At 43.7% G+C, this 16,594-nt stretch overlaps 1 protein-coding gene across 2 annotated transcripts in view; it reads right to left on the minus strand.

Annotated features, from left to right (window-relative positions):
* Positions 1 to 267: 267 nt before the first annotated feature.
* Positions 268 to 16,594, minus strand: part of LRRIQ3 (leucine rich repeats and IQ motif containing 3) — a 38,743-nt gene continuing 22,416 nt past the window's right edge. Inside the window, exons 7-10 of one of the 2 annotated variants that reach the window (XR_011315110.1) lie at positions 5,375 to 5,513; positions 3,389 to 4,094; positions 744 to 1,268; positions 268 to 519 (exon numbers count right to left, since the gene is read on the minus strand). Coding sequence is in view for 1 of the 2 variants with exons in the window: in XM_069738276.1 (XP_069594377.1) it covers positions 1,064 to 1,268; positions 3,389 to 4,094; positions 5,375 to 5,513 (1,050 nt within the window). In the remaining variant the exon portion in view is untranslated. Of the gene's footprint in view, positions 1,269 to 3,388; positions 4,095 to 5,374; positions 5,514 to 16,594 lie in introns of both variants that reach the window. The other variant, XM_069738276.1, reaches the window with a different exon arrangement.

The raw sequence follows: 16,594 nt of genomic DNA on the forward strand, positions 1-16,594 counted from the left end.
AGCTGCCAACCTTCCTCTGAATGCACACGACGGCTCGTCCAAATCCTCCCCCTGTCAGCGTCAGGCAGGATATCTGTATGGCCGTGAGTATAATTGTGTATACGCCATTCCCAGGAGAACACGTTGTTGCACGTAGTCACTAAATTAATCGTCTGCTCTGGGAAAAGCGTCTCCCCCCACAACATACTGACAGACAGCAGAGACTTGGAGATCACAAATTATCGTAGATAAATCCAAAGGAAGAAGAAATCAGCAGCAACACTTGCGTTATGTGAAGAAGAAACCTTAGTCCTTTATTTCCAATATAAATTCACGGACAAAGTAATAAGAGCAGGGACAGTGCAAGTAAAAGGACGATGGCCGTTTCGCGTTATACACGCTTGCACGGGTCCAGATGGTTATATGCACTTTTAAATGGCCTTCCAATAATCCGCAGCGCTTGCCCAAAATTTGTATAACGATGAACTATTATTAGGACAGTTCATCAATAACAGATTAGTGGGGTCCGACACCCGGCACCTCCACCGATCAGCTGTTTCCAGGATCGGCAGCGGCCGGAGCCGCACAGCACAGCGCCGTTTACTCAATAGTGGCCGCGGAGAGGTACTACACCCAGCCTCTATTGGTTTGAATGTGCAGTACCCATCCGCAGCCACTATACAGTAGACGGAGCTGTGCGACTCCGACCATGGCGATACAGAGAGCAGATGATTGGCGGAGGTGCCGGGTGTTGGACCCCCCACCGATCAGACATTGGATAGGCCATCAATGCTAAAGTCCCAGATAACCCCTTTAAAGCTCCTAGGCCCAATACAAAAAAAACAGTAACGGGCGCAGCCCACCGTGTGACATTTTGAACTGCTGTTTTGCACCCCCTTTTGCTACACAAAAGTCTTAACATGCAGGTCAGACACGTGTCAGGCTTCGGATTATTGAAAATCTAGTAATTTTAATCAGTTTGGCAATTAAAAAAATTAAAAAACAAAAAAATAAAATCCTCAATGTAAAAATCCCGTCAGTCCGCGGGTGCCCGCTGTCCTGTCGGCGTCTGCCTACGTTTACGTTAAGTGCAGCCATGTTTTGTTTGTATCCCCTTGGAAGGCGGCTGCTTCACGGGCACTTTGCACATAGGTTCGGTGGTGACGCGCCGACCCTTCATGGTTGTGACATGAGCCCGGGCTTCGTGTAACCTGTCATTAGCGTTCTGCAGAACAGCAGACCCGAGCGCGACCTTTTCAGAAGCGTTTTCAATCTGGAGCACCAGCTGCCTGCAAAGAACAAAAAAAGAAAGATTGAAAATGATGTAAAACCTTTGTCTCCACATTCAAGGACTACAATTGATTTCCTTTTGCACCGTGTACATGAAGCGCTCAGGTCCGGCCGGATCTAACGTTCTGCAATATTTAGTAAATTACATTGACATTTCTTCATTTCGCTCCTGTAATGACTTTTATATAAGAGAAAATTTAATGTAAAAAAGGTACAAAAAAGTATTTCCTCAAAACTAAAAACCTGTCTGCTTTTATGGTCCACTGAGAAGAGTCCTCTAAAAATAAGCTGATTGCACGTTTCTCCACCGCTGAGATCTAATGCAATCAGCTGTAATGTCCAGGGAAAGTGTTACATTCTCCTGCAGCACCCCCACAGGAGACATGGAGCATTACATGGTGGCATATGTGTCGGGTCCTCCGGACACACTCGTTGCAACTTTTGGCTAACTGATGGAGATATTAACTCAAAATTTGATAATAGTGGATTTTAGGAGGTTTCCAAACCAGACAGTCTGTTCAAATTCTTAAAAATTAAGTGCATTTCAAGGTGGTGTCGCACTTTGTACAGCTTTGTTATTCCTCCTGGTCCTCTATTCACATGCACATTGTGGTGTAAGTCGCTATTATAGCAGGCTGGCAGTGGCTATTCTGCCTTGACAGCAAAAGATCAGGCATATTGGAGTTTAACATGTCCGATCCTTCTTTTTCCAAACATCTCAAGTCGTGGGAGAATCAGGAAGCCACCAAAATAAATATTGATGTTTCATGTGTGTCTCTGGCCAACATTCATACGTGCCAACAACTGGAATGCTCCTGTAATAAGTGGGGCCTCCTGGACTGAAATGAGGTAGCCAAACCGCCCAGATGGCTTCCTCCACCATAAGGAACTATGGTACATGGACACTCAGTTATGATTGAGTCAGAAAAAGCTGGGTGACAACCTATATGGAAGTCAATGGACGTTCCAGAGAGGTTGTCAAACAGAATTTACAGCCCTTAAATAGGAAATCTGCCTAGAAACACCTTCATTTATCCAAGTTACAAATAAATGGATGTGGCTGGAAAAGTAAGGGCAAGCAAGCAATAAAAAATAAGGAAAAGTAAGGAAAACAGAAAAAAAAATAAGGAAAAGTAAGGAAAAAAAAGCAATAAAAAAAAATTAAGGAAACAATTAAGGAAAAGCAAGCATTAAAAAATTCACAGTTCCTCAAGTTTACAGATTATTTTTACCAGGTTAACCCTTGGATGCCAAAATTCTCAAGAGTAAAAAGGCGAATACGGACGGAAACAGAACAATGACATAGAGTTTTTTAAAAAAAATACACATTTCCATTATTACTGCGAGGACAGAGAACGAGACGCCCCATCACTAATGAAAAATCAATAGAACCAAAGAGGATTCTAATCGTCTTGTCAATGTTACTAACCGGACCCGTCTACATGGTCGAGTCACTGGATGCCCTATTGGAGGGAGACACCGAGAGAACATGGATTGTGCTTTGGTAGATGGTTAATAGCCCTTGCAGCGTTTTATCTGTATGATATATCAGAGGTGAGATGTTCAATGGAGCTTAGGGTTAGGGTTGACTAAAAGGATAGGTGATACATGTAAGAAAATGGGGGTCCCATTGCCTGGATTCACATCAATCTGAAGAAAGTGGATCCCGATACCCCATTTGAATGGAGTGATGGTCACACATGAGCACAACCACTTTTCTCTTTGTTGGTCCTATCGAGTATGAATGGAACAGTAGTGTTCATGCACGACCACTGGGTCATTCTCGTAGATTGGTGGGACCCTAGCAGTAAGAACCGAACGATCGTATAATTATCACTGCTAATGTGGGTAAGTCATATGTGTTGTTTATGGGTCAAGCCCTCCTCACCAAGATAGTACTGTTATTTTGGAGAAGGGTCTTTTGGGTGGATAATGGTGTGATCGCCACTTCCTCATCCCTTAAAGTTATGTAATTTTTGGCCTAATTTACAATGACCTTGTTATCATCACTCAACCACTGCGCTACCCTTCCTTGGTCTTGGGCGATCAGTCAACATTCATGGTATTACTGACAGCATTGCTTTCACCGTGGGTCAAGCAGCTGGGTGTGGAGCATTACCTGTGCTCCTGGATACACTTTGTAAATTCCTTTTGCCTTTCATGGTCTTCTTTCAAAGCTTGTACTTGTCCGATCTTCTCCTTCATCTCCTCCTGGCTTCTGATCATCCGGTCGTGTCTGATCAAAGTCTTGGTGACAGACAAGTGGTGCAGATTAAACTCTTTAGCCAGTAAATGTTCCGACCTCTTTGCCTCTTTTTGCTTACAGAATTGTCTGTGTCTATATTTGACTTTGTCCATGAAGTTGGAATTGTCCAAGATGTTGCCTTGTGCTTGCTGCTGTATGGTCAGAGAATCCATCGCATGCTGGTCTACGGCCACTTTAGTTTTGTTTCCCAGAAACTCTCCGATGTTATATTTTGCTCGTTTTCTGTCGTCGTGCATCTTCATCACCAGATTCCTGTTCTTCATGAGACTGTCATATTTCTCCCGATTTTCATAAGCCTTGTCTATGGCACACAAGGATAACAGTTTTATTAAATGTTTGCCTCTTGCTGAACGTCTCGCACAAGGCTGGTCTTTTCTAAGCTTTGCCGCTTCTCTCTTTGCCTGTATAGCGGAGTGGATGTGTTGAATGGAGCGGCGGATGTCCTCTGCTGACTTTTCGTTGGATATCGTGATGTCTTTTGGGTCAGATATGTAGACGATTACTTTTTTTCCAAAAACACCAAATTGTATATCACTTTTTTGGTCAGGCTCTAAGGTGCCTAATGAGATAAAAATTTTTGAGTGTGAATATTTTTGTGAGAGTCCATAAAAAAGATTCTTCTCACCCACCAATCTTTATAAATGTTCTACCAATTATTCATCAAGGTCCATAAAACAAAGTATCAGAAAAATAATTTAAAGGGTTATTCCCGACGTTAAAAGTCATCACCTATCTAAAGAATATGTGATAACTTGTGGATCGAAATGTGTCCAACTATGGGAACCCCTACCCATCTCAAAAACAGTTCTCTGAAATGACCCAAAGGAAGGTGTGGTGGCCGGTGATGACTAATCCATTATTTCCCTCATGGTCTGCCAAAGATAGAGTACAGAGCCCATGTGTGACCACCGATCCCGTCTAAGGGAGTATTTCAGAGCCATGTTCTCAAAAAACCAGGGTCCTAGTGTTCAGACCTCCACTGATCTGCAATTTATCAACTATTCTTTAGGCAGGTGATGACTTTAAATGTTCGGAATAAACCTTTAAGTAAAGATATAGTTGTTTGGTCCAACTATTCAAAAAATCTAACAATCCACTGCTTGATCCTTGCTCGAAACTTTTCGACTGTAATATTTTAACATGAAATAAAGGCAACCAACCAATTAATGAGTCTCGTCTAATTAAAGGGGTTTTAGGCTAGGCTATTTTAAAACACAATCTAAATAGACCCAAGGTGGTGGGAAAAATTTGAGATTCAATTACCGGATCAGCGCTGTGCCTCCTTACATCCCTCACAAGACTCCTGACTTCTTCTGGATGCGGTGGATGTTACGTGACCACTGCAGCCAATCAGTGGCTGCTAATTGGTGGTCAGAGCTGCTGACTGGCTGCAGCATCCTTTGCCTTTGATCATGTACAAAGCGTTAAACTGGGAGCAGCGCGAGTTTAACGCTTTGTACATGATCATCAGGCCTATAGATATTGGGAACACCTATGTAATCACACATACCGTACTAGATATAGGGAGCACGTATGTAATCACACATACCAAACACACCCTAGTTTTTCAATGAATCCCCTCTTTAGGGCATTTAGTAGGTGGGGGCTTTTTTACATACTTTTAATTGGAGCCCAGGTTAAATCTCTGTTAATTATCATCCCCCAATAATGTCTGCACAGCAATCATTTTATACACAATTCCTGCCCACGAATAGTGAAGAAGATATTAATATTTCATTAAATAAGGTTGTAATGATTCCGCCTTCTGGCCACACACGGAGGTGCAATGTTCATCTGTCAGGTAATCAGTCAGTAAAAGAGCAGGAGAGGAGCACTAACCTTGGTCTCTACGTGTACAAGCTGCTAATTTGACATCTTTTGCTCTTTTTTCTCCATGTAACCCCTCTGATCTGGGAGGAGGTGGCAGCGGCTGATTTTGCTTCCCCAGATCATAAACAATTTCTGCTTCGGGCAAAGCCTGCTCATAAAAGTGACACTCGGCTTCAGTTGTGGACACATGACGTTAAACAGTCTTATCTGATACAATAGATGTTCGGCTTTGTTAATGTCACATTGTTTAAACCCATCATGGCTTACAGAAGATTTAGTTACAAGGACACAAGTCCAATGCCCAGAGCAAGATTCATCTAATGAGCCACTGGCATTAACATCAGGAACAACAAGAATACTGATGAGCAAAAATACAAAACAAACCACAAAATATAGAGGATCACATTCACACAACAGTGAGATAGTTATCCTTTACTGATCATAAATAGTATATCCAGAGCTGTACTCACTATTCTGCTGGTGCAGTCACTTTGCACATATACACATTGCACATATTACATTACTGATCCTGAGTTACATCCTGTATTATATTGCAGAGCTGCACTCACTATTCTGCTGGTGCCGTCACTGTGTACATGCATTACATTACTGATCCGGAGTTACATCGTGTATTATACCCCAGAGCTGCACTCACTATTCTGCTGGTGCAGTCACTGTGTACATACATTACATTACTGATCCTGAGTTACATCCTGTATTATATTGCAGAGCTGCACTCACTATTCTGCTGGCGCAGTCACTGTGTACATACATTACATTACTGATTCTGAGTTACATCCTGTATTACACTCCAGAGCTGCACTCACTATTCTACTGGTGCAGTCACTGTGTACATACATTACAGATCCTGAGTTACATCCTGTATTATACTCCAGAGCTGCACTCACTATTCTGCTGGTGCAATCACCGTGTACATACATTACATTACTGATCCTGAGTTACATCCTGTATTATACTCCAGAGCTGCACTCACTATTCTGCTGGTGCAGTCACTGTGTACATGCATTACATTACTGATCCTGAGTTACATCCTGTATTACACTCCAGAGCTGCACTCACTATTCTGCTGGTGCAGTCACTGTGTACATACATTACATTACTGATCCTGAGTTACATCCTGTATTATACTCCAGAGCTGCACTCACTATTCTGCTGGTGCAGTCACTGTGTACATACATTACAGTACTGATCCGGAGTTACATCCTGTATTATATTGCAGAGCTGCACTCACTATTCTGCTGGTGCCGTCACTGTGTACATGCATTACAGTACTGATCCGGAGTTACATCGTGTATCATACCCCAGAGCTGCACTCAATATTCTGCTGGTGCAATCACTGTGTACATGCATTACAGTACTGATCCGAAGTTACATCGTGTATTATACCCCAGAGCTGCACTCACTATTCTGCTGGTGCAGTCACTGTGTACATACATTACATTACTGATTCTGAGTTGCATCCTGTGTTATATTGCAGAGCTGCACTCACTATTCTGCTGGTGCAGTCACTGTGTACATACATTACATTACTGATCCTGAGTTACATCCTGTATTATACTCCAGAGCTGCACTCACTATTCTGCTGGTGCAATCACTGTGTACATACATTACATTACTGATCCTGAGTTACATCCTGTATTATACTCCAGAGCTGCACTCACTATTCTGCTGGTGCAGTCACTGTGTACATGCATTACAGTACTGATCCGGAGTTACATCGTGTATTATACCCCAGAGCTGCACTCACTATTCTGCTGGCGCAGTCACTGTGTACGTACATTACATTACTGATTCTGAGTTACATCCTGTATTACACTCCAGAGCTGCACTCACTATTCTACTGGTGCAGTCACTGTGTACATACATTACATTACTGATCCTGAGTTACATCCTGTATTATACTCCAGAGCTGCACTCACTATTCTGCTGGTGCAATCACTGTGCACATACATTACATTACTGATCCTGAGTTACATCCTGTATTATACTCCAGAGCTGCACTCACTATTCTGCTGGTGCAGTCACTGTGTACATGCATTACATTACTGATCGTGAGTTACATCCTGTATTACACTCCAGAGCTGCACTCACTATTCTGCTGGTGCAGTCACTGTGTACATACATTACATTACTGATCCTGAGTTACATCCTGCATTATACTCCAGAGCTGCACTCACTATTCTGCTGGTGCAGTCACTGTGTACACACATTACTGATCCTGAGTTACATCCTGTATTATACTCCAGAGCTGCACTCACTATTCTGCTGGTGCAGTCACTGTGTACATACATTACATTACTGATCCTGAGTTACATCCTGTATTATACTCCAGAGCTGCACTCACTATTCTGCTGGTGCAGTCACTGTGTACACACATTACATTACTGATCCTGAGTTACATCCTGCATTATACTCCAGAGCTGCACTCACTATTCTGCTGGTGCAGTCACTGTGTACACACATTACTGATCCTGAGTTACATCCTGTATTATACTCCAGAGCTGTACTCACTATTCTGCTGGTGCAGTCACTGTGTAACATAGTAACATAGTAACATAGTTAGTAAGGCCGAAAAAAGACATTTGTCCATCCAGTTCAGCCTATATTCCATCATAATAAATCCCCAGATCTACGTCCTTCTACAGAACCTAATAATTGTATGATACAATATTGTTCTGCTCCAGGAAGACATCCAGGCCTCTCTTGAACCCCTCGACTGAGTTCGCCATCACCACCTCCTCAGGCAAGCAATTCCAGATTCTCACTGCCCTAACAGTAAAGAATCCTCTTCTATGTTGGTGGAAAAACCTTCTCTCCTCCAGACGCAAAGAATGCCCCCTTGTGCCCGTCACCTTCCTTGGTATAAACAGATCCTCAGCGAGATATTTGTATTGTCCCCTTATATACTTATACATGGTTATTAGATCGCCCCTCAGTCGTCTTTTTTCTAGACTAAATAATCCTAATTTCGCTAATCTATCTGGGTACTGTAGTTCTCCCATCCCCTTTATTAATTTTGTTGCCCTCCTTTGTACTCTCTCTAGTTCCATTATATCCTTCCTGAGCACCGGTGCCCAAAACTGGACACAGTACTCCATGTGCGGTCTAACTAGGGATTTGTACAGAGGCAGTATAATGCTCTCATCATGTGTATCCAGATCTCTTTTAATGCACCCCATGATCCTGTTTGCCTTGGCAGCTGCTGCCTGGCACTGGCTGCTCCAGGTAAGTTTATCATTAACTAGGATCCCCAAGTCCTTCTCCCTGTCAGATTTACCCAGTGGTTTCCCGTTCAGTGTGTAATGGTGATATTGATTCCCTCTTCCCATGTGTATAACCTTACATTTATCATTGTTAAACCTCATCTGCCACCTTTCAGCCCAAGTTTCCAACTTATCCAGATCCATCTGTAGCAGAATACTATCTTCTCTTGTATTAACTGCTTTACATAGTTTTGTATCATCTGCAAATATCGATATTTTACTGTGTAAACCTTCTACCAGATCATTAATGAATATGTTGAAGAGAACAGGTCCCAATACCGACCCCTGCGGTACCCCACTGGTCACAGCGACCCAGTTAGAGACTATACCATTTATAACCACCCTCTGCTTTCTATCACTAAGCCAGTTACTAACCCATTTACACACAATTTCCCCCAGACCAAGCATTCTCATTTTGTGTACCAACCTCTTGTGCGGCACGGTATCAAACGCTTTGGAAAAATCGAGATATACCACGTCCAATGACTCACCGTGGTCCAGCCTATAGCTTACCTCTTCATAAAAACTGATTAGATTGGTTTGACAGGAGCGATTTCTCATAAACCCATGCTGATATGGAGTTAAACAGTTATTCTCATTGAGATAATCCAGAATAACATCCCTCAGAAACCCTTCAAATATTTTACCAACAATAGAGGTTAGACTTACTGGCCTATAATTTCCAGGTTCACTTTTAGAGCCCTTTTTGAATATTGGCACCACATTTGCTATGCGCCAGTCCTGCGGAACAGACCCTGTCGCTATAGAGTCCCTAAAAATAAGAAATAATGGTTTATCTATTACATTACTTAGTTCCCTTAGTACTCGTGGGTGTATGCCATCCGGACCCGGAGATTTATCTATTTTAATCTTATTTAGCCGGTTTCGCACCTCTTCTTGGGTTAGATTGGTGACCCTTAATATAGGGTTTTCATTGTTTCTTGGGATTTCACCTAGCATTTCATTTTCCACCGTGAATACCGTGGAGAAGAAGGTGTTTAATATGTTAGCTTTTTCCTCGTCATCTACAACCATTCTTTCCTCACTATTTTTTAAGGGGCCTACATTTTCAGTTTTTATTCTTTTACTATTGATATAGTTGAAGAACAGTTTGGGATTAGTTTTACTCTCCTTAGCAATGTGCTTCTCTGTTTCCTTTTTGGCAGCTTTAATTAGTTTTTTAGATAAAGTATTTTTCTCCCTATAGTTTTTTAGAGCTTCAATGGTGCCATCCTGCTTTAGTGGTGCAAATGCTTTCTTTTTACTGTTAATTGCCTGTCTTACTTCTTTGTTTAGCCACATTGGGTTTTTCCTATTTCTAGTCCTTTTATTCCCACAAGGTATAAACCGCTTACACTGCCTATTTAGGATGTTCTTAAACATTTCCCATTTATTATCTGTATTCTTATTTCTGAGGATATTGTCCCAGTCTACCAGATTAAGGGCATCTCTAAGCTGTTCAAACTTTGCCTTCCTAAAGTTCAGTGTTTTTGTGACTCCCTGACAAGTCCCCCTAGTGAAAGACAGGTGAAACTGTACAATATTGTGGTCGCTATTTCCTAGATGCCCAACCACCTGCAGATTTGTTATTCTGTCAGGTCTATTAGATAGTATTAGGTCTAAAAGTGCTGCTCCTCTGGTTGGATTCTGTACATACATTACATTACTGATCCTGAGTTACATCCTGTATTATACTCCAGAGCTGCACTCACTATTCTGCTGGTGCAGTCACTGTGTACATACATTACATTACTGATCCTGAGTTACATCCTGTATTATACCCCAGAGCTGCACTCACTATTCTGCTGGTGCAGACACTGTGTGCATACATTACATTACTGATCCTGAGTTACATCCTGTATTATACTCCAGAGCTGCACTCACTATTCTGCTGGTGCAGTCACTGTGTACATACATTACATTACTGATCCTGAGTTACATCCTGTATTATACTCCAGAGCTGTACTCACTATTCTGCTGGTGCAGTCACTGTGTACATACATTACATTACTGATCCTGAGTTACATCCTGTATTATACTCCAGAGCTGCACTCACTATTCTGCTGGTGCAGTCACTGTGTACATACATTACATTACTGATCCTGAGTTACATCCTGTATTATACCCCAGAGCTGCACTCACTATTCTGCTGGTGCAGTCACTGTGTACATACATTACATTACTGATCCTGAGTTACATCCTTTATTATACTCCAGAGCTGCACTCACTATTCTGCTGGTGCAGTCACTGTGTACATACATTACATTACTGATCCTGAGTTATATCCTGCATTATACCCCAGAGCTGCACTCACTATTCTGCTTGTGCAGTCACTGTGTACATACGCCCAATTCCACACATTGTCTTCTGACATCACGCCTGCATTATTACAAAACAACAGTGATTGTCTTTCCGCTGTCTCCAACATCATGTCCACCCTCAGCAATGTAATCTGTCAAAAACTTCGCTCTCTCTGTCCCCCGTATAGGATATTACAAAACCCGTATGACTGGTGACTTGAGCCTGTTTATAGGGTCTCTTAGATAACCCTTCTCTGTGGGTGTTACCGTGCCTCTCGGGTGTAGGTGCGGACAGGTAACCTGCAATTAGCTGTCCTGCCGGTCTCTGAAATAAGGCGTAGAGGTCCTTACTTCCTCGGTGTTCCAGCTAGCCTGTTTGGGGCTGGTCCCCTTCTGGTCCCCTCTTCTTTGCTTTGACTTCCTTCACGCTTGCTGCAATACAATTCTGCCTTCCAATGTCTCTTTCTGGGAGCTGCAGCTCTGAGGGCATGCACAGCTCCGTTGACCCTCTGAACACCTCAGACTACTGTCTGGAACTTTCTCCTAACTGGAACTGACTAACTTTCCCTACAGACTACCAGTTATATATATGTGGGGAGTGACATAATAAATAGGAGCAGAAGCTCCCCCTGGTGGCCTGGAGTGTGAATGTGCTGCATGTTTGTGATACCTGGATGCAGTTATCCTTTCTTGCCTCCAAACGTAGCATCACTCTCCCCTGGAGGAAAGCAATACCACTGCGACGACCAGGACCCTGGGGCGCCGCATATATACCAGGATGGGGAGCATATATACCAAGATGGGGCCATATATACCAGGATGGGGAGCATATATACCAGGATGGGGGATGTATATACCAGGATGGAGGACATATATACCAGGATGAGGGGTACATATACCAGGATGGGGAGCATATATACCAAGATGGGGCCATATATACCAGGATGGGGAGCATATATACCAGGATGGGGAACATATATACCAGGATGGAGGACATATATACCAGGATGGGGAGCATATATACCAGGATGGGGCCATATATACCAGGATGGAGAGCATATATACCAGGATGGGGGATGTATATACCAGGATGGGGGATGTATATAACAGGATTTAGGACATATATACCAGGATGGGGAGCATATATACCAGGATGGGGGGCATATATACCAGGATGGGGGATGTATATACCAGGATGAGGAGCATATATACCAGGATGGAGGACATATACAGTACAGACCAAAAGTTTGGACACACCTTCTAATTTAAAGATTTTCCTGTATTTTCATGACTATGAAAATTGTACATTCACACCGAAAGCATCAAAACTATGAATTAACACATGTGGAATTATATACTTAACAAAAAAGTGTGAAACAACTGAAAATATGTCTTATATTCTAGGTTCTTCAAAGTAGCCACCCTTTGCTTTGATGACTGCTTTGCACACTCTTGGCATTCTCTTGATGAGCTTCAAGAGGTAGTCACAGGTAGTCACTTCACAGGTGTGCCCTGTCAGGTTTAATAAGTGGGATTTCTTGCCTTATAAATGTGGTTGGGACCATTAGTTGTGTTGAGCAGAAGTCTGGTGGATACACAGCTGATAGTCCTACTGAATAGACTGTTAGAATTTGTATTATGGCAAGAAAAAAGCAGCTAAGTAAAGAACAACGAGTGGCCATCATTACTTTAAGAAATGAAGGTCAGTCAGTCTGAAAAATTTGAAAGTGTCCCCAAGTGCAGTTGCAAAAACCATCAAGAAACTGGCTCACATGAGGACCGCCCCAGGAAAGGAAGACCAAGAGTCACCTCTGCTTCTGAGGATAAGTTTATCCGAGTCACCAGCCTCAGAAATCGCAGGTTACCAGCAGCTCAGATTAGAGACCAGGTCAATGCCACACAGAGTTCTAGCAGCAGAAACATCTCTACAACAACTGTTAAGAGGAGACTTTGTGCAGCAGACCTTCATGGTAAAATAGCTGCTAGGAAACCACTGCTAAGGACAGGCAACAAGCAGAAGAGACTTGTTTGGGCTAAAGAACACAAGGAATGGACATTAGACCAGTGGAAATCTGTGCTTTGGTCTGATGAGTCCAAATTTGAGATCTTTAGTTCCAACCACCGTGTCTTTGTGCGACGCAGAAAAGGTGAACGGATGGACTCTACATGCCTGGTTCCCACCGTGAAGCATGGAGGAGGAGGTGTGATGGTGTGGGGGGGGCTTTGCTGGGGACCCTGTTGGGGATTTATTCAAAATTGAAGGCATACTGAACCAGCATGGCTACCACAGCATCTTGCAGCGGCATGCTATTCCATCCGGTTTGCGTTTAGTTGGACCATCATGTATTTTTCAACAGGACAATGACCCCAAACACCTCCAGGCTGTGTAAGGGCTATTTGACCCAGATGGAGAGTGATGGGGTGCTACGCCAGATGACCTGGCCTCCACAGTCACCAGACCTGAACCTGTTATGAAAGGCAATTCAGTACCACAATGGACATAGCGGTCAGAGCACATACAGTGATCTGACAATAACCAAAAATCATAGAACGAGCTCTGAGACGTGGGAACTCTGCAGACCGCAATCCCTAATCCTCTCCAAACAACACTAGAGGCAGCCGTGGATTGCGCCTAACTCTGCCTATGCAACTCGGCACAGCCTGAGAAACTAACTAGCCTGAAGATAGAAAATAAGCCTACCTTGCCTCAGAGAAATACCCCAAAGGAAAAGGCAGCCCCCCACATATAATGACTGTGAGTTAAGATGAAAAGACAAACGTAGAGATGAAATAGATTCAGCAAAGTGAGGCCCGACTTTCTTGACAGAGCGAGGATAGAAAAGGTAACTTTGCGGTCTACACAAAACCCTAAAGAAAACCACGCAAAGGGGGCAAAAAGACCCTCCGTACCAAACTAACGGCACGGAGGTACACCCTTTGCGTCCCAGAGCTTCCAGCAACAAATTAGACAAGCTGGACAGAAAAAATAGCAAACAAATAGCAAAGAAGAACTTAGCTATGCAGAGCAGCAGGCCACAGGAATGATCCAGGGAAAAGCAAGTCCAACACTGGAACATTGACAGGAAGCCAGGATCAAAGCATTAGGTGGAGTTAAGTAGAGAAGCACCTAACGACCTCACCAGATCACCTGAGGGAGGAAACTCAGAAGCCGCAGTACCACTTCCCTCCACCAACAGAAGCTCACAGAGAGAATCAGCCGAAGTACCACTTGTGACCACAGGAGGGAGCTCTGCCACAGAATTCACAACAGTACCCCCCCCTTGAGGAGGGGTCACCGAACCCTCACCAGAGCCCCCAGGCCGACCAGGATGAGCCACATGAAAGGCACGAACAAGATCGGGAGCATGGACATCAGAGGCAAAAACCCAGGAATTATCTTCCTGAGCATAACCCTTCCATTTAACCAGATACTGGAGTTTCCGTCTAGAAACACGAGAATCCAAAATCTTCTCCACAATATACTCCAATTCCCCCTCCACCAAAACCGGGGCAGGAGGATCAACAGATGGAACCATAGGTGCCACGTATCTCCGCAACAATGACCTATGGAATACGTTATGTATGGAAAAAGAATCTGGAAGGGTCAGACGAAAAGACACAGGATTAAGAACCTCAGAAATCCTATACGGACCAATGAAACGAGGTTTAAACTTAGGAGAGGAAACCTTCATAGGAATATGACGAGAAGATAACCAAACCAGATCCCCAACACGAAGTCGGGGACCCACACGGCGTCTGCGATTAGCGAAACGTTGAGCCTTCTCCTGGGACAAGGTCAAATTGTCCACTACATGAGTCCAAATCTGCTGCAACCTGTCCACCACAGTATCCACACCAGGACAGTCCGAAGACTCAACCTGTCCTGAAGAGAAACGAGGATGGAACCCAGAATTGCAGAAAAATGGCGAAACCAAGGTAGCCGAGCTGGCCCGATTATTAAGGGCGAACTCAGCCAAAGGCAAAAAGGACACCCAGTCATCCTGATCGGCAGAAACAAAGCATCTCAGATATGTTTCCAAGGTCTGATTGGTTCGTTTGGTTTGGCCATTAGTCTGAGGATGGAAAGCCGAGGAAAAAGATAAGTCAATGCCCATCCTACCACAAAAAGCTCGCCAAAACCTTGAAACAAACTGGGAACCTCTGTCAGAAACGATATTCTCTGGAATGCCATGTAAACGAACCACATGCTGGAAGAACAATGGCACCAAATCAGAGGAGGAAGGCAATTTAGACACGGGTACCAGATGGACCATCTTAGAAAAGCGATCACAGACCACCCAAATGACTGACATCTTTTGAGAAACGGGAAAATCAAAAATAAAATCCATAGAGATATGTGTCCAAGGCCTCTTCGGGACCGGCAAGGGCAAAAGCAACCCACTGGCACGAGAACAGCAGGGCTTAGCCCGAGCACAAATCCCACAGGACTGCACAAAAGCACGCACATCCCGCGACAGAGACGGCCACCAAAAGGATCTAGCCACTAACTCTCTGGTACCAAAGATTCCAGGATGACCAGCCAACACCGAACAATGAACCTCAGAGATAACTTTATTGGTCCACCTATCAGGGACAAACAGTCTCTCCGCTGGACAACAATCAGGTTTATTAGCCTGAAATTTTTGCAGCACCCGCCGCAAATCAGGGGAGATGGCAGACACAATTACTCCTTCCTTGAGGATACCCGCCGGCTCAGACAAACCCGGAGAGTCGGGCACAAAACTCCTAGACAGAGCATCCGCCTTCACATTTTTAGAGCCCGGAAGGTACGAAATCACAAAGTCAAAACGGGCAAAAAAACAACGACCAACGAGCCTGTCTAGGATTCAACCGCTTAGCAGACTCAAGATAAGTCAAGTTCTTATGATCAGTCAATACCACCACGCGATGCTTAGCTCCTTCAAGCCAATGACGCCACTCCTCGAATGCCCACTTCATGGCCAGCAACTCTCGGTTGCCCACATCATAATTTCGCTCAGCAGGCGAAAACTTCCTGGAAAAAAAAGCGCATGGTTTCATCACTGAGCAATCAGAACCTCTCTGCGACAAAACAGCCCCTGCTCCAATCTCAGAAGCATCAACCTCGACCTGGAACGGAAGAGAAACATCTGGTTGACACAACACAGGGGCAGAAGAAAAACGACGCTTCAACTCTTGAAAAGCTTCCACAGCAGCAGAAGACCAATTGACCAAATCAGCACCCTTCTTGGTCAAATCGGTCAATGGTTTGGCAATACTAGAAAAATTGCAGATGAAGCGACGATAAAAATTAGCAAAGCCCAGGAACTTTTGCAGACTTTTCAGAGATGTCGGCTGAGTCCAATCATGGATGGCTTGGACCTTAACAGGATCCATCTCGATAGTAGAAGGGGAAAAGATGAACCCCAAAAATGAAACCTTCTGCACACCAAAGAGACACTTTGATCCCTTCACAAACAAAGAATTAGCACGCAGGACCTGAAAAACTGTTCTGACCTGCTTCACATGAGACTCCCAATCATCCGAGAAGATCAAAATGTCATCCAAGTACACAATCAGGAATTTATCCAGGTACTCTCGGAAGATGTCATGCATAAAGGACTGAAACACTGATGGAGCATTGGCAAGTCCGAATGGCATCACTA

This window comes from Ranitomeya imitator, chromosome 8 (genome assembly GCF_032444005.1).
Source record: "Ranitomeya imitator isolate aRanImi1 chromosome 8, aRanImi1.pri, whole genome shotgun sequence".
NCBI classification, from domain to species: domain Eukaryota; kingdom Metazoa; phylum Chordata; class Amphibia; order Anura; family Dendrobatidae; genus Ranitomeya; species Ranitomeya imitator.